The sequence below is a fragment of the Scyliorhinus torazame genome, chromosome 14, assembly GCF_047496885.1.
Source record: "Scyliorhinus torazame isolate Kashiwa2021f chromosome 14, sScyTor2.1, whole genome shotgun sequence".
Classification (NCBI taxonomy): domain Eukaryota; kingdom Metazoa; phylum Chordata; class Chondrichthyes; order Carcharhiniformes; family Scyliorhinidae; genus Scyliorhinus; species Scyliorhinus torazame.
The window spans coordinates 19365231-19384455 of NC_092720.1; the positions used below are offsets into that span (position 1 = coordinate 19365231).

The window sequence follows — 19225 nt, forward strand, 5'->3', positions numbered from 1 at the left end:
TCAAATGGGGTGTGGCCCGCGATCGGCGCCCACCGATCGCCGGGCCGTCCTCTCTGAAGGAGGACCTCCTTTCTTCCGCAGCCCCGCAAGATCCGTCTGACATCTTCTTGCGGGGCGGACTCGGAGAGGACGGTAACCACGCATGCGCGGGTGACGCCAGTTATGCGGCGCCGGCCGCGTCATGTATGCGGCGCCACCTTTACGTGGCTCCAAGGCCTGGCGCGTGTAAATGACGCGGCACCGCTCCTAGCCCATTATCGGGCCCTGAATCGGTCGGGATAGGGGCCGTTTCGCGCTGTCGTGAACCTCAACTGCGTTCACGACGGCGCGAACACTCTGCCTCCATTTCGGAGAATCCCGCCCACTATCTGTGGTACAACAGAAACATTTCAATTTACAAAGGGATGGAAGGGAGTAAATACGAGCAGATTGTTTCGAGTGGTTAAGGGGATTCGAACAAAAGGACATTGATGTTGGATTAAACAAACCGGCTCAGAATTTGCTCAGAAAGTAAAGGCGCATTTTAATGGAGCTTGCCGTTGCTAATTTATAAATGGTCCAGCAATTCGGGTCGCGGGTGAGACACCTCGTGAATCATCACAAGTTGCTGGTATTTGGGCTGTTCCACAGTGAGCCTCTTGAAAACAACAGAATGCCCTCAACATCACCGTGAGTTTCAACAACGTGTGGAATTTGAATCTTAAACTTGAATGAACCTCATCATAGAAAGATAGAACCAGTACTTAAAAAAATTCAATAATGGGATGATTATTCGTGTGATGCGAATGAACCTCTCCAGGCAGAAAGCGAACAAATTAAACTGTTGTTGGTCTCATTCCTGTCTGAACTTCTTAGAGACCTAGAACTAAAAAATAAAGTTACTTTCCCTTTCCACTTTTCTCTCTCTCTCTCTCTCCCTCTCCTTTAATACATGTTTTCTTTTCCTCTGTTTAGTCACAATTCTAACAAGTTGAGTCACAAAAGTCACACGAAGCTGAAGAGTGAGGAAGAAAAGTCTAACGAGTGGCATAAAACACACGGGGCATGGTTTCTCCGTCAGCGGGATGCTCAGCGCACTCACGGCCGTGGATGTCCCACAATGGGAAACCCGTTTGGCCGGCTGCCGGTCGGATCATCTCGCTGCTGGCGGGGCGGGGCCGCACCAGAAAACAGGGGCGGCAGGATGGGGAATCCCCCACCCCCATGATGTTCTTATCCAGAAAGTTCTCAGACAACTGCCTTCAAAATAAGAATAGGAGATACTTTTTCAGCAGAGTGTGGTGAGTTAGTATAAAACCAGAAATAAGAACAGGAAATTCAGGAAAAGCTTAGCTGGTCTGACAGCAGAGTTAACATATCAAGTCCGTATTCCTTGAAGAGTCATATAGACTCAAAACGTTAACTCTGTTTCTCTCTGCACAGATACTGCCGGATCTGCTGAGTTTTTCGAGCATTTTTTGTTTTGATTTCAGATTTCTAGCACCCGCAGTAATTTGCTTTTATTATGGTGCGTTAGCGATTGAAACCTCTGAGAATTGCTTAAAAAGGAAGTTTACAGGAAAAGGGGAAAGAGATATTGGAACATAGCGAACAGATATGATTAAGACTCATGCTTGTGTCGAGGATAAACTCCTCAAGGTCAAACAGCTTGGGCGAAATTCTCTGTAATCGGCGCGATGTCCGCCGACCGGTGTCAAAAACGGCGTGAATCAGTCCGGCATCGCGCCGCCCCAAAGGTGCGGAATCCTCCGCATCTTGAGCGGACGAGCCCTAACCTTGAGGGGCTAGGCCCGCGCTGGACTGATTTCCGCCCCGCCAGCTGGCGGGAAAGGCCTTTGGTGCCCCGCCAGCTGGCGCGGAAATGACATTGCCGGGCAGCGCATGCGCGGGAGCGTTAGCAGCCCCTCACGGCATCCCCGCGCATGCGCAGTGGAGGGGGTCTCTTCCGCCTCCGCCATGGTGGAGACCATGGCAAAGGAGGAAGGAAAAGAGTGCCCCCACGGCACAGGCCCGCACGCGGATCGGTGGGCCCCGATCGCGGGCCAGGCCACCGTGGGGGCACCCCACGGGGCCAGATCGCCCTGCGCCCCCCCCCCAGGACCCCGGAGCCCGCCCGCGCCGCCTTGTCCCGCCGGTAAGAGAGGTGGTTTGATCCACGCCGGCGGGACAGGCATTCCAGCAGCGGGACTTCGGCCCATCCAGGCCGGAGAATCGCCGGGGGGGGGGGTCCGCCAACCGGCACGGCGTGATTCCCGCCCCCGCCGAATCTCCGGTGCCGGAGAATTTGGCAACCGGCGGTGGCGGGATTCACGCCAGCCACCGGCGATTCTCCGACCCGGCGGGGGGTCGGAGAATCTCGCCCCTTGTTCCTATCTGTAATTTTGATGTAAATAAACATTGGTAGGTCACTACCTGTGTGGAGTCTGCACGATCTCCCCGTGTCTGTGTGGGTTTCCTCCGGACGTTCCGGTTTCCTCCCACAACTCCCGAAGGCATGCTGTTAAGTCAGTTGGACATTCTAAATTCTCCCTCAGTGCACCCGAACAGGCGCCGGGGTGTGGCGACTAGGGGATTTTCACAGTAACTTCATTGCAGGGTTAATAGAACATACAGTGCAGAAGGAGGCCAATTGGCCCACCGACCCACTTAAGCCCTCACTTCCACCCTATCCCCATAACCCAATCATCCCATCTAAACATTTTGGTCATTAAGGCCAATTTAGCATGGCCAATCCACCTAACCTGCACCTCTTTGGATTGTGGGAGGAAACCGGAGCACCCGGAGGAAACCCACACAGACACGGGGAGAACGTGCAGACTCCGCACAGACAGTGACCCAGCGGGGAATCGAACCTGGGACCCTGGCGTTGTGAAGCCACAGTGCTGTCCACTTGTGCTACTGTGCTGCCCATTGTAATGTAAGCCTACTTGTGACACTAATAAAGATTCTTCTTATTATTATTAAACTTGGTTTTCAAAAGTCTGAAATTCATTTTTTGCCAAGATTTCAATGTTGGGAAACACTTTCTTTCTAATTCTGAAATCTTCTGAAACAATACAGTTCAGTAGTAGTTTGCGAGACCATGACAACTTAGAGAAGAGCAGATCGTAGCAGCTATTGTCACGAGTGGAAAGCTCAACCAGTGACAAAAGCACTTCTGAGTGAACGAGGAAAGAAAGGGATTGAGATAGGTTGAAATTTACCCAGAACAAAAAAAGATTACTTGTCAAATAATGACTTTCCTCTGGTCTCCTAGGTAGAAATCTATCATAGAATCAGTAGGAGACCATTGCATCAGCTCATTAGTCTCACTGTCCTGCTTTTTCTCCATAACCCTACAAATATTTATACCCTACATAAATGGGTATCCCTTTGACAAGCGGTTCTAAGACAGAATCCCACCATCAGCGAACTGCGCTCCGCCGAGAAACACACAGCTGGGGGACCGGATAGTCCTGCCAAAATTCTCCCCACTCGCACCTGGGGCGAAATTCTCCCCCAACGGCGGGATGTCCGCCGACTGGCGCCAAAGCCGGCGCCAATCAGACGGGCATCGCGCCGGCCCAAAGGTGCGGAAGGCTCCGCATCTTTGGCGGCCTAGCCCCAACATTGAGGGGCTAGGCCGACGCCGGAGGGATTTCCGCCCCGCCAGCTGGCAGAAATGGCGTTTGTTTCCCCGCCAGCTGGCGCGGAAATGCGGCGCATGCGCGGGAGCGTCAGCGGCCGCTGTCAGTTTCCCAGCGCATGCGCGGGAGCGTCAGTGGCCGCTGTCAGTTTCCCGCGCATGCGCAGTGGGGAGAGTCTCTTCCGCCTCCGCCATGGTGGAAGCCGTAGCGGAGGCGGAAGGGAAAGAGTGCCCCCACGGCACAGGCCCGCCCGCGGATCGGTGGGCCCCGATCGCGGGCCAGGCCACCGTGGGGGCACCCCCCGGGGTCAGATCGCCCCGCGCTCCACCCCCAGGACCCCGGAGCCCGCCCACGCCCCTGGTCCCGCCGGTAAATACCAGTTTTGATTTACGTCGGCGGGACAGGCAATTCCTGGGCGGGACTTCGGCCCATCCGGGCCGGAGAATCCAGCGGGGGGTCCCGCCAACCGGCGCGGCCCGATTCCCGCCCCAGCCCAATTTCCGGTACCGGAGACTTCGGCGAGGGCGGGGGCGGGATTCACGGCGGCCAACGGCCATTCTCCGTCCCGGCGGGGGGGTCGGAGAATGACGCCCCTCCTCACCTCCCACTAAAACATGGTGACCAATCCTCCTGCCACTGGATTTGTAACAAACGCTTGGGCTGAGAAGCAGTAAAAAGTGCACAAGAGAGTAAGAAAAGAAAACTTACACTTCTTTGTTAACCTTTTCTCTGAGCTTTTTCAGACTCTTCGTTTGTCTTGATTGCATATTTTGAAGAATGTTCTTGAAATATTCGCCGATGCTGAAATTCAACTGAATGGAAAAGACGCAAACCAATTATCTTACACCTCCATTCCATTCCATTCCATTCAGATATCCTCCAAACAAGTTCTCTATTTACATAGCGGATAGGAAGCTGATTTGCTGCCAGCACTTTTCCAGCATCCACGCTTTACAGCGTATTTACAAAACAACCGCTTCGAATCATAGAGGAGAGACAGATAAAGAGAGTTTGAGAAGTTAGCGGCAGTAATTCCAGAGCTTTAGTGTCCAGACAGCTGAAGATGTGACCAACAGTGCTCAATTAAAACCAAAAAAGGTTTATTGAACAGAAGGAGGCACAAATAGCACCTTTAACCTCGAAGAATCTCAAACAATTGATGTAAAGAGTTATCACAGTGCCCTGACTAATATTTATCCCTCAAACAACCTCACAAAACCAGATTTTCTGCCCATTATCAAATTGCTGTTTGTGAGAGCTTATTGTGTACTAATTGGCTGCTGGGTTTCCTACATTACAACAGAGATTGTATTTACTGCGCCCCAAATAGTACATCGATGGCTGTAAAGAGCTTTGAGATGCCTGGTGGTCATGAGAGATGCAAGCATTTATTTTTATTTTTATTAGAAAGGGTGGGTAGAAGCATGGGAGAAGATGTAGGGTAAGATTCTCCATAGCCGGATTCGGCGGGGGGGGAGGTTGATTTGACATTGTTTCGTGATGCTCTGCCCCACTCAAATCGCGTCACGGGCCGCGTACCGCACGCAGCCGCAACGCCATTGGCGCGTCATCAGCCGGCCCACCTGCGATGCTCCGCCATCCGATTGGCCGAGTTCCTGATGGTCCCAGCGGTCGTAAGCCTGGCGTGCTAGCTGTGTACAGTGTCCAATGCCGAGACACTCGGCCAAGATCCATGCCACTGGCCGGGGGACTTCTGCTAGGGCTGGGGCGAGGCCGGGGGCATGTGGGGTTGGGGTGGGCTGGTATGCGGTCCAGTTTCCCGGTGCAACAAGTGGGGGTGTAGGCGTGCGCAGCTGCAGCTGTCAGTGATTCCCAGTGATTCTCCGGCCATTCTCTGTGCGATCCGTGGGTGTTCCACGAGTGCTGGAGCTAGCCGCTCACTGGTACCGCAACGGGTGAGGGGTTCATGCCGATTTGCCCGTCGTGCAACACTACGGATTTTCCGTTGGCGTTGGCCCTTAGCTTCAGAAACGAAGAATCCAGCCCGTGGTCTTTAAGGAGGATCTTTAATGAAGAGGTATAGATGCTCAGACAGAGAAGTCCACAATTTAGGGTCTAGACAGTTGAAGGTATGACTGCCAATGGTGGGACAGAGTGTTAACATAAGAAGCTAGAGTTAGAGGAATGCAGAGTTTGTGGAGGGTTGTAAGGCAGGAGGAAAATAATTATCAACTTCATTTCCAGTCCTGATTAAGTGCTTAGAAGGAGATGGGACATGTAACGACGTCAAATGAAAATAGAAACAGGTTTAGCTATGATTGACCCCAGTCAGATAGCCTGTTTCTATGTATTGTGTAGACTCACACTTGGAGAATGACCATTGCCTAGATCTAAGTACCAACTCTCATAGAATTACATCCGATACATCAACCCTTTCCGCTCCCATCTATCTAACCTTTTGCTGTTCGAATTAAGGAATGAAGAAAGCCAATGTAATTGTTAAAGAGTTAATGGCAATAAAGAATGTTACTGTTGTCTCATGGTACCATTTGTATGAAACAAAGAGAATCCATTTTCTAAGTCATTTGCATGGTCACAAGATAGGTTTAGTTGGTAAAAGCCTTTGGCCCCCGCACCCCATTGCAGCATCAACATTGTTACTTAAGGAGGCTGGTGTACTGGTAACATTTAAATTTCCTGCTTTATTTGCTCTAAACTAGTCTTTTATCTGGTCCTTCATGTGCATGTGCACTTACAAGATACCGCGAGGCCTGGATAGAGTGAAGGCGGAGAGGATGTTTCCACTAGTATGAGAAAACTAGAAGTCGAGGGCACAGCCTCAGACTGAAGGGACGATCCTTTGGAACTGAGATGAGGAGGAATTTCTTCAGCCTGAGGGTGGTGAATCTGTGGTACTCATTGGCGCAGAAGACTGTGGAGACCAAGACATCGAGTGTCTTTAAGACAGAGATAGATAAGGGGACATGGGGTTATGGGGAATCAGCAGGAGAATGGGGATGAGAAACATAGCAGCCATGATTGAATGGCGGAGCAGACTCGATGGGCCGAATGGCCTAATTCTGCCTCTATGTCTTATAATCTTATGCATGATAGAGCGCGTGCTTTCTCCTGGTTTATTTCATCATCTGGTTAAGCATCTAACACACCGCTACGGTATCAACCTTCGCTCAGTTAATATCACTCTAGGTCAGAGGGTTGCGGGTTCACGTCCCACCCTAGAAATCCACGCACTCAATCCAGGCAGGGACTCCAGTGCGCTGCCGGGGGATAGCAGCATTGCTGGAGGTGCTGCCTTTCAGATATTCGATATTGAACTGAGATCCTAACTGCCCTCTGAGGTGGGAGTAAAATATCTCATGGCCCTGTTTCAAAGAACAGTGGAGTTCTTCCCCGTGTCCTGACCCCAACTAGCATCAATAAAACAGTTATTTCATCGTTGTGTGCGGGATCTTGCTGTGTGCAAAATGAATAGATTAATCTGCTGTCCAGGCTTGTGGGTGTATGTGTGGTGCCGCCAATCAGTGGCTACAAAACCCAAAGGTATCCTGGATATTCAGCAGTTTTGTTTCTCCAGCTTCTCTGATCGACAGGGTGGCTGCAAAGGGATGTCGTGCACGAGGAGGTCACGAAGCAGGGAACGATTGCGGTTGGGCGAAGGGCGGTACATTGGAGGCAGTCCAGAGAAGGTTCACTAGGTTGATCCCAGGTACGGAGGGATTTTCTTATGAGTAGAGGTTGAGTAGGCTGGGCCTGCACTCATTGGGATTTAGAAGAATGAGAGGCCACTTTAATGGCGGCACAGCACAGTGGCTAGCTCTGTTGCTTCACAGCGCCAGGGTCCCGGGTTCGATTCCCGGCTTGGGTCACGGTCTGGGCGGACTCTGCACGTTCTCCCCGTGTCAGCGTGGGTTTCCTCCGGGTGCGCCGGTTTCCTCCCACAAATCCCGACAGACGTGCTTGTTAGGTGATTTGGACATCCTGAATTCTCCCTCAGTGTACCCGAACAGGCGCCGTGGTGTGGCAACTAGGGGGTTGTCACAGTAACTTCATTGCCATGTTAATGTAAGCCTACTTGTGACAATAAAGATTATTATTATTGAGACATACAGGATTCTCAAGGGGCGTGACAGGGCAGAAAGGTTGTTTCGCCTTTTGGGTAAGTTGAGGACCAGGGTGTATAATCTCAGAGTAAGGAGTCATCCATTTAAGACAGAGATCAGGAGGCAATTCTTTTCTCAGAGGGTAGTGAATCTGCGGAATTCTTTATTGCAGAGGGCTGTAGAGGCTGGATGGTTAAGTATGTTCAAGGCTGAGATGGACATACTTCCAGTCGGTAAGGAAATCCAGCGTTATGGGGATAAGGCGGGAAAATGGAGTTGAGGATTATCATATCAAATTAGTCATGATCTCATTGAATGGTGGGACTCGATAGTAGACTCGATGGGCCAAATGGCCTCCTTCTGCTCCGACGTCTTATGGTCTCATTGGAGGGGGTGAAGTGGGTAGTTTCAATCAGTCGCCACCCACTTGTGATGGGGTAGCGGGATTTGCATGGTAGGCTGTTGGAGCCATCCGACTCCTCCTGATCCACACGCAGTCTAGTAAAGACACTTACCTCATTGGTCCAGCCGTTGGTGCCTCCTTTCAGCTCCTGGGTTTCCTGAGATTTTTCAAACCCAGCCAACATTCGGTAAAAATAAAAACAGCTGCCACAAAATCGAGCAGCGTCCTCAAAATGTTTCAATAGCCAGGTGACTTTTTGAGAGCGAATTGGCTGGCCCCTCTCCCGCGCCCCCCTCCTTGGAAATCTGCGGTGGATAAGTTTGAGGTGGATTGGATTTCTGTTTTAGTTTTCCAACATTTTAGTTTCCTTCCTGGCCCAAATCTACCCTTTTTGTTTGGGGTGGGGAAGGGTTAAAATTTATCCTTGTGATTTCCAATCCCATTATGAAAATCTGTGTTCCAAATCTACCGCGGAATTTAGTATTAAATTGATGCAAGGAGGAATTCAATTTCAACGAGTTTGCGGACAAAATGGCTGGCACCAAATAAACGCAAGATAGCAGTGGCTACTTACCCCCTTGTACTCGGCATTTAGTTTGGCATTATTCTTGATGTCTGGGGGATATCCAATTCTCTGCCTGATCGCTCTGGCCTAGAAACAAGCAGCTCATGTTAAACCATCTCCAGATCAGAGAGACGAGGAAGAACAAAGAAACGTACAGCACAGGAACAGGCCCTTCGGCCCTCCAAACCTGTACCAATTATGATGCCCCAACTAAAAAACCAAAGTGGATAAATGTAAAATACTGCCGATGCTGTCAACATTCAGCAGCATGTGTGCAGAGGCAAAAATAGTTAAGATTTTAGGTCTGTGAACCTTTCATCAGAACGAAGAAAAATGAGTAAAGTAATAGGCTTCGAGAAAGTGACAGGGGTTGTGGGGAGGGGGGGGGGGGGGGGGGGGGGGGGGGGGGGGGAAGTGGAAACTGAAAGGGAGGACCATGATGGGGTGGAGGGCAGGACAGTTAAATGACAAAAAGATCCATTGTACAGAAGCCAAAGTGGGTGATAATGGGACAGCAGAGGTGCCCAGATGAAATGTGAATGGAAAGAAAGCATCCATCTGAATCCAGTGTAAAAGAATTAAGAAGGAAACAAGTTAAAAAAACTGAACCGGCAATAAAACTCAAAACAGAATGGGGCCGTGGACAGAAACGTCAGAGTTGGAGCTAGGCAGAGGTTTGAAATGACAAACAGCAGGAAACTCAGGGCCAAGCTTGCGGACTGAACATGTGTTCCACAAAGCAGGCAGGGTGGGTCGGCATGGTAGCACAGTGGTTAGCACTGTGGCTTCACAGCGGCAGAGTCCCAGGTTCAATTCCCAGCTTGGGTCACTGCCTGTGCGGAGTCTGCACGCTCGCCCTGTGTCTGCTTGGGTTTCCTCCGGGTGCTCTGGTTTCCTCCCACGAGTCCCGAAAGACATGCAGGTTAGGTCATTTGGACATTCTGAATTCTCCTTCTGCGTATCCGAACAGGTGCCAGAATGTGGCGACTAGGGGCTTTTCACAGTAACTTCATTGCAGTGTTAATGTAAGCCTACTTGTGACAATAAAGAGTATATTAAAAAAAGCTACCCTGTCAGCGTTTTATTTGTTATTTACAGCACAGAAGGAGGCCATTCGGCCCATTGAGTCCTCACCTTCTCCCAAAAGAGCTACCCAGCAAGTCCCATTCCCCAGCCCTGTCTCCGTAGCCTCTAACCCCTGCACTTTCAAATATATATCCAGCTCTTTTTTGAAACCTCCTATGGAATCCACCTCCACCACTCTCCCAGGCAGCACATTCCAAATCCCAACAACTCTCCGAGTAAAGAAGTTTCTCCTCATCTCACTCCTAGCTCTCTTGCTGACCTCCTTGTGACCCCTTAGTCACTGATGTGCCAACCAGTGGAAACAGAACATCCTTCTTTACCCTTTCAAAATTGTTCATAATTTTGAACACCTCAATAATGTCGCCTCTTAATCTTCTCTACTCCAAGGAGAACGAGCCCAATTGCTCCAATATTTCCTTGTATCTAAAATTCCTGGGGCGCGATTCTCCGACCCCCCCCACCGGGTCAGAGAATCGCCGGGGGCTGGCGTGAATCCCGCCCCGGCCGTGTCCCGAATTCTGCACCACCAGAGATTCGGCGGGGGCGGGAATCGCGCCGTGCCGGTCGGCGGGAATCGCGCCGGTCAGCAGGCCCAACCCCGACGATTCTCCGGCCTGCGATGGGTCGAAGTCCCGCTGCTGTCAACCCTCGCTCGCCGGCGTGGATTAAACCTCCTTCTGAATGGCGGGACAAGGCGGCGCGGGCAGGCTCTGGGGTCCTGGGGGGGGGGCACGGGGCGATCTGGCCCCGGGAGATCCCCCACGATGGCCTGGCCTGCGATCGAGGCCCACCGATCCGCGGGCGGGCCTGTGCCGTGGGGGCACTCTTTTTCTTCCGCCTCCGCCATGGTCTTCACGGCGCATGCGCGGGGATGCCGTGAACGGCCGCTGACGCTCCCGCGCATGTGTCACCCGGTGAAGACCTTTTGGCGCCGGCTGGCGTGGCGCCAAAGGCCTTTCCCGCCAGCCGCCGGACGGGAAACCACTCCGGCGCGGGCCTAGCCCCTCAAGGTGAGGGCTTGGCCCCTAAAGTTGTGGACAATTCCGCACCTTTGGGGCGGCCCGAAGCCGGAGTGGTTCCCGCCACTCCATCCCGCCGGGACCCCCTGCCCCGCCGGGTAGGGGAGAATCCCGCCCCGGATTCCTGGTATCATTCTAGTAAATCTCCTCTGCGCTCTATTTTCTGTCATGAACAGCGAATATGTACTGTTAGCTTTACACCCAGATGGTTATCTACCCCTGGTAGTTTCTGACGCTGTGCTGTGAGCCTGTTCGAAGAACAAAAGCATTTGCGTTCAATTTCACTGCATGTTTTTCTCGTGCATGTCTGGCCTGAACGAAAGGAATTTAACACAAACATTTTCAGTGTTTTGCTCAGGATCAAGCTCTGCCCCGAGGTACTTTCACTGCATGGAAGAGACAGGGAAAAGTAGCAAGAAAACGCACGCAAATCACCGCGCGTTTATTTCATGTATCACTGACCCAAATGGAAGGATTTTAACAGATACATTTAAAATGTTTTGCACAGGAACAAAGTCTGCCCCAAGGTGCATTCGCTGCCTGTGAGGATTAGGAAAAGGGAATAAGAGAAATTGTGCCAGCAAGGAAACGATTGGGCAGTCTATAAATACCAGCAGATGAATGCCAAGGGTGCAAAGTGGGATTACAACGGAGTCAGACCGGGAAGCTAAGCATGGATCAGGAAAGCATTCCCTTGAGATGGATAAAAGGTGAAAAATCGGTCAGAGTCTCATTGGGATGACCCCCCACTGCCCACAAGCATCAGGGTGACTCCACCCTCCAACAAGCATCAGGGCGACCCTCCACCCTCCCACCACACCCCCCTCCCCTCCCCTCCCCTCCAACAAGCATCAGAGCAATCCGGACCCCCCCGTCCCCTCCAACAAGCTTCGGGGCGACACCCCCTCCACAAGCATCAGGGTGTCCTGCACCCCCCCCCCCCCCCACACCCCCAATTTGCATCAGGAAGATTAACCCCCTCAATAAGCATCAGGGCAATCTGCCCCCTCCCCCAACTAGTATTGGGGTGGCACTCCCAACAAGAATCGGAGTCACCCCCACCCCCAACAAGCATCGAGGTAACCCCGCTCAGCAAGCATCATGGTGACCTGCCCCCCCCCCCCCTCGTAAAGCATCAGCGTGACAGCCCCACAAACAGCATCGGGGTGACCTCCCCCCTCCAACAAGCATCAGGGTGATTGATCCCCCTCTTCAAAAGGCATCAGTGTGGTGCCCCCCTCAACAAGCATTAGGGCTGTCCCCCTGCTATGTGTATAGGGGTGACCCTCCCTCCAACAGGCAGCATGGCTCCCCCTTCACTCCTACAAGCATTTGTGCGATTTCCCCCCCTCCAACAAACATCAGGATGACTACCCCCCTCCTCCCCCAACAAACATCTGTGCGGTATGTGTGTGTACTGGGTGCGACAAAGATTAATAAACAGAGACAAGTTGCAGACAGAGAAGACATGCACACACATTGTGCCTGTTTCAGCTAAACAAAATAAATGACAGCCATTCGCTGGTTTATTCCTCGGGACAATACCTTGGGCAAGTGTAGTCAAGCTACCTGGTTTAAAATTTCAAACAATGCTTGGCATTCATTGTCAATCACAAACAACTGGTGCATTCTCCATGACAACGCCTCTACCAATCAACTTAAAAATAGCGTCCTGATCTCTTCCTGCATTGAAGGAGCATGAAAAGATGCTAAGTGCAGCTTCAAAAGGGGGTGTTCCCTGCTGGGCCCGAAATCGGAACAGAGTGCCGTGAGATAGCAGGGTATCCCTCTGCTGGCCAGAATGGACTCTGGTTTTTATTTGTTAGATCGCTCACTAAGTGTCATTTTGGGTCAGTTTGGCAGGGTGTTTCCTGCCAGCTTTTTGAGTGAGATCCAGATCTGTATTCACCCACAATTATCCTTTTTGGTGCTTGGGGAGTATCTCACTGGTCAATCCCACACTTCAAACTTTTTTTGTGCAGTGAGCAACTAAACTCACTGGCCAGACTGGCTCCTCAGAGATCGGGGTGCTATTTTGCAAGGGTGCCCCAATCTCAGAGTGAGCTTGAGTGTCCCCCACACCCCCCACCCAACCCATGAACAATGTGACCACCCGCCCCCCCCCCCCCCATAGACATAGACAACATCCCCACTTCTCGATCCCCGAGGGACACCCTCTCCCCATCACTAAATCTAAGTGTGAGCCTCCCCCCGCCCCACCACCACCCAAGGCATGAGGGCGACGCTGCTCCACACCCATCCATCCTTGTGGACATCGGGCATCCCCCCCCTCAAAGTGCGCCTACCTGGCTATGGGGTCACTGAGGGCACCCACCTTTAGGGACCTCCCCTTTCAGACCCCCCCTTTCAGGACCCCTCCATCAACCCCCAACCTTCATGACATCCTCTCATGCTCCCCCTTCACCCCGCAACTTTCATAACCCTCCCTTTCATGGGCATAGCCTCCCTCAGGCCCTGCCCCTTGGCACCACCAACCTGGCACCTGGGCACTGCCCTAGACACCTTGACAGTGCCAACCTGGCACTGCCACGATGCCAGGTCACCACCCAGCTCCGTCCCTAACCAATCGGGGTGCTCCAATGGCCTCCAAGATCCTTTTCCTTTCATAAACATCGGGGGCGAAATTCTCCCGAAACGGCACCAATCAGACGGGCATCGCGCCGCCCCAAAGGTGCGGAATGCTCCGCATCTTTGGGGGCCGAGCCCCAACATTGAGGGGCTAGGCCGGCGCCGGAGGAATTTCCACCCCGCCAGCTGGCGGAAACGGCCTTTGTTGCCCCGCCAGCTGGTGCGGAAATGACATCCCCGGGCGGCGCATGCGCGGGAGCGTCAGCGGCCGCTGACAGTTTCCCACGCAAGCGCAGTGGAGGGAGTCTCTTCCGCCTCCGCCATGGTGGAGACCGTGGCGGAGGCGGAAGGGAGAGAGTGCCCCCACGGCACAGGCCCGCCCGCGGATCGGTGGGCCCCGATCACGGGCCAGGCCACCGTGGGGGCACCCCCCGGGGCCAGATCGCCCCGCGCCCCCCCAGGACCCTGGAGCCCGCCCACGCCGTCTTGTCCCGCCGTTCAAAAGGTGGTTTAAACCACGCCGGCGGGACAGGCAATTTATCGGCGGGACTTCGGCCCATCCGGGCCGGAGAATCGAGCGGGGGGGCCCGCCAACCGGCGCGGCGCGATTCCCGCCCCACGCCGAATCTCCGGTGCCGGAGACTTTGGCAACCGGCGGGGGGCGGGATTCACGCCAGCCCCCGGCGATTCTCCGACCCGGCGGGGGGTCGGAGAATGACGCCCCCGAAGTGGATATGGATAAGTATGGCTATTTATTCTGTGTTATCCCGTTAACACCAAAAAAAAAATCTTCAGCCCTCCCCTCGGAATATCCAGTCAGCACTTAAATGACCCCAGGGTTTGTGGCCTCCAATCTCCCAACTGGAAGTCTTGATGGAAATCTTGGAATAGCAGGAGGCCATTCAACCTATGAACCAGTTCTGCTGGCCAACCAGCTGGTGTTGATCTGCTTCCTAATTCCATCGAGCTGTCTTTGTTCCCTTTTATATCCTTGGCCAGCAAAGTTCTGGCAATCTCAGGTGTAAAATTATCGCTCGGGTTGGCCGTTACTGCTTTTCCCTGTTGGAGAGTGTTCGACATTGCTCTTAAACTTTTCTTGGAGAAGTATTTCCAAACATCTCTCCTGAATGACCTGTTTTTGTTCTTAGGTTTATGCCCCCTTGTCCTAGCCTTTCCCCCACCTTGGGAAAGGTCATTCTCTGTGTACCCGACCAACAACATTCAAGGAGTTTGACACAGTCAGCCTGCTTTATCGGCCCACCTTCCACCACTTTAAACATCCATTGCAGCATCATGGCTGCTGCGTGTAGCACCCGGAAAATGCACTGCAGCAACTCGTCAACACGTCTTCAAAAGGACTTCCCATACTTGCAACCTCTATCATTCGGTGGATAAGGCACATAGCAACACCGCCGTTACCTGCATGTTTCCCTTCAGCTCACACACCATCCTGACTTGGAACTGTATCACTGGTCTCATATCATCACTGGGTCAAAATCCTGCATCGGGATGGGTAAAATATACTGGCCTTGTCAGCGATGTCACATCCCATAAATGAAAAATAAAAAATGAAAACCTCAGATGAACAGATAGCTACATCTTCGTACTTTCTCTTCCGCCTTCGTTTTGGTTTCCTGGTCCATCCAGTTGAGCGCGTGTAAATTCTGTACAAAAACCTCACGGATCTGCTCAATCAGTTCTTCGACCTGGAGGAAGGGGTAGAAGGTGAGGATAAATGGGAACATTAAACATCATCAAATGAAATAATAAACATGATGGAGTAATGAGGGAGAAACCGTTTCCTCCCGTTTGTAAACAAGACGACAAAGGCTTAATGCAGGGGGAAGCTGGGCAGATTTTTACATTGATTTTTAAAAATTCATCACCTGTAAGGCCGGTGTAAGTTTCAACATGGAAGTGGACAATGATTTGAAAATGACTCGTGGAGGAAAGATCAAAGGAGTGGGACTAATTGAATAGGTTTTCGTTAGAAAGAAGAAGGTTAAGAGGTGACTTAATTGAGGCGTACAAGATGATCAGAGGATTGGATAGGGTGGACAGTGAGAGCCTTTTTCCTTGGATGGTGATGTCTAGCACGAGGGGACATAGCTTTAAATTGAGGGGAGATAGATATAAGACAGATGTCAGAGGTAGATTCTTTACTCAGAGAGTAGTAAGGGCGTGGAATGCCCTGCCTGCAACAGTAGTGGACTCGCCAACACTAAGGGCAATCAAATGGTCATTGGATAGACATATGGACGATAAGGGAATAGTGTAGATGGGCTTTAGAGTGGTTTCACAGGTCGGCACAACATCGAGGGCCGAAGGGCCTGTACTGCGCTGTAATGTTCTATGTTCTAGGTCTCCTAAAGTGCAGCACAGTCAAATAGCCCATGATAACAGAATGCGAGTGCGGTCAAGAAAATGCTCATATCACAAGGATAGATTTTACAGTGTGCCCCAGGCACACGCAGGACTGAGCAGATGGAAAATCATGTGGGACACCTTGACTTTGAGCTGGGTTGCCAGCAAATGCTTCTGTTATGCCAATCTTTGCATTCGTAATTCTCTCGTCCATTTTCTCGCCAGGAACTCGTACTTCTGAGATTGTGGAGAAAATGAAGGCTGCAATCTTCTCATCATGAAATCACCGGAATGCGTGACAAAGGATACGCAGGATAGATAGAGAGAAACCATTTCCTATGGTGGGAGAGCCCAAAACAAGGGGACACCATCTTAAATTAGAACTAGGTTATTCAGAAGGTCATGTGAGGAAGCACCTCTTCCCACAAAGGATAGTGGAAATTTACAACTCTTTCCTTGAAAAAGCTGGTGAGGTTGGGAATCAATTAAAACTTTCAAAAACCAAGATGCTTGACATTTGTCGGGCAAGGACACTAAAATGCTTTTATGCCTTCATGGGATGTGGGCATTGCTGTCTGGGCCAACATTTATTGCCCAACCCTGAGGGCATTTAGGAATCAATCACATTGCTGTGGGTCTGGAGTCACATATCGGCCAGACCAGGTAAGGATAACAGATTAGTGAACGAGGCATGGTCATCATTAGATTTTAATTCCAGATTTTTTGTAAAAATTGAATTCAAATTTTATCACCTGCCATGGTGGGATTTGAACCCAGGTCCCCAGATTTCTGGATCAGCAACAATACCACTATGCCACTGCCTCCCCTCAGTTATGGAATGGAGGTGGGTAAATGTACTAAAGATACAGATCAAACAATCTACTTGAATGGACGTACTTGCTCCAATTAGGTTAGACACATTGCAATGTGGGAAACGCAACAGCCAATTTGTGCACAGCAAGCTCCCACAATTATCAATGTGATAACAACCATATAATCTGCATTTTGTGATGTTGATCGTGAGATAGACATCAAACATCAACAAGGTCACCAAAGGAGGTGTAGAGGGAGTGAGGGTTCTTGGAGTGTATGTCCACAGATCCCTTAAGGTCAAGTTCATAAAGTGATTAAAAGGGCAGATGAGATCCTTTCCTCTATTAGGTGAGGCATAGAATATAAGAGCAGGGAGGTTATGCTGGAACTGTCGAAAACATTAGTTCGTCCACAACGCGAGTCATGTGTCCAGTTCTTGGTCACTGCATTACAGAAAAGGTGGAACTGCAGTCGAGAGGGGACAGAGGAGATTTACAAGAATGCTGCCAGGACTGGAAAATTGCAGCCATGAGGAGAGATTGGATAGTCTGAGGTTGTTCTCCTTGAAACACAGGAGGCTGAGGGGAGGTTTTGTTGAGATGCACAAAATTATTGAGGGCGCTTGGACAGAGTGGGATGACCTATTTTTTAACGCAGAGAGGTCAGCGACCAGCGTGCATTAATATGGGCGGCACGGTAGCATAGTGATTAGCACTGTTGCTTCACAGCGCCAGGGTCCCGGGTTCGATTCCCGGCTTGGGTCACTGAGCGGAGTTTGCACGTTCTCCCCATGTCTGCGTGGGTTTCCTCCGGGTGCTTCCCACAAGTCCCGAGAGACATGCTGTTAAATGAATTGGACATTCTGAATTCTCCCTCAGTCTACTCGATCAGGCGCCAGAGTGTGGCGACCAGGGGATTTTCACAGTAACTTCATTGCAATGTTAATGTAAGCCTACTCGTGACACTAATAAAGATTATTAATGGGAGAAAGATTAGAGGGAAAGTCAAGAAACATTTTTGCCCCCAAGAGTGTAGTAGGGATCTGGAACTCGCTGCCTGGAAGAGTAGTGGAGCCAGAAACCTTCAAATCATTTCGAAGGTGTCGGGATTGATACCTCAAGTGCTGAAACCTGCAGGGGTCCGGACGAGGCGCTGGAAAGTGGGATTTGGCTGGGAACCTCATTTTTCAGCTTGCACAGACATGATAGGCCAAGTGGGCTCTTTCTGTGCCATAAACCTTCTGTGATTCTATTCCATGGCTCCACAGCCTTTCTATCTCCACCTGAGAGGACAGATGGGACCTTGGTTTGAAACGGCAGATGCAGTATAATTTGGATAAGTGTGAGGTTATTCACTTTGGAAGCAAAAACAGGAAGGCAGATTACTACCTGAATGGTTGTAAATTGGGAGAGGGGAGTGTGCAGCGGGACCTGGGTGTCCTTGTGCACCAGTCGCTGAAGGTAAGCATGCAGGTGCAGCAGGCGGTAAAGAAGGCTAATGGTATGTTGGCCTTCATTGCGAGAGGTTTCGAGGAGAGAAGTAGGGATATGTAGCTGCAATTATACAGGGCCTTGGTGAGACCACACCTAGAATATTGTGTGCAGTTATGGTCTCCTTTTCTGAGGAAGGATGTTCTTCTCTCGAGGGAGTGCAGCGAAGGTTTACCAGACTGATTCCAGGGATGGCGGGACTGTCATAGGAGGAGAGATTGATTAGGTTGGGATTGTTCTCGCTGGAGTTCAGAAGAATGAGGGGGGATCTCATAGAGACTTATAAAATTCTAACAGGACTAGACAGGGTAGATGCAGGGAAGATGTTCCCAATGGTGGGTGTGTCCAGAACCAGGGGTCACAGTCTGAGGGTTCAGGGTAAACCATTTCGGACAGAGATAAGGAGACATTTCTTCACCCAAAGAGTTTTCATTTGCCACAGGAAGTAGTTGATACTAAAACATTGAATATATTCAAGAGGCGGCTGGATATAGCACTTGGGGAGAATGGGATCAAAGGCTATGGGGAGAAAGCAGGATTAGGCTATTGAGTTGAATGATCAGCCATGATCGTGATAAATAGCAGAGCAGGCTCGAAGGGCCAAAAGGCCTCCTCCTGCTCCTATCTTCTATGTATATAATTTGGAATGCAACAGGCCAGTAGACCTTCTGGAGCAGGACCTGAACCCACACGCAACATGCTGACTCAGACAGCCAACTGAGCTCGGTAAAGGTAAAGCCGCGTAGTCCCAGATGGCCATAGGCTGCTTTCCCCTTTGAAGGGGAGAGCTGACAGGTGGTGATTTCACCTGAGGCGAGGGGCAAGGGGCCTTCATGAATAACCGCAGCGGCCAGTACAGGAATCAAACCCACGCTGCTGGTCTTGCTCTGCATCACAACCCACCTGTCTAGCCAAGTGAGCGAAACTTAAACAAAGCTATGTTACAAACACTGGATCGAAAGAGATGCATTAGTTTAAAAGTAAGGGGAAAGCATTGGTCGATAAAAACCTGAGAGAACATTGGTTTGAAATATTGTGCTACTGGCAGACAGTTTAACTGATGGGCATGACGTTTTGTGCCTCGGTGTACTTTGATCAAAGTGTTCTGTTGATGCCATGTCGCGCCGTATACTGACAGACAGGTATTTTAATAATTTTAATAAAAAATATAGTTAAGCTTTAACCAAT

General features: G+C 51.0%; 1 protein-coding gene across 3 annotated transcripts in view; it reads right to left on the reverse strand.

The window, feature by feature from the left end:
- LOC140389564 (neprilysin-like) overlaps nt 1–19225 on the reverse strand; it is a 284568-nt gene that overhangs the window by 41539 nt on the left and 223804 nt on the right. For all 3 annotated transcript variants that reach the window (XM_072473793.1, XM_072473795.1, XM_072473794.1), the window contains exons 14-16: nt 14978–15076; nt 8686–8763; nt 4335–4438 (exon numbers count right to left, since the gene is read on the reverse strand). In XM_072473793.1, the coding sequence (XP_072329894.1) occupies nt 4335–4438; nt 8686–8763; nt 14978–15076 (281 nt within the window). The remainder of the gene's footprint in view (nt 1–4334; nt 4439–8685; nt 8764–14977; nt 15077–19225) is intronic.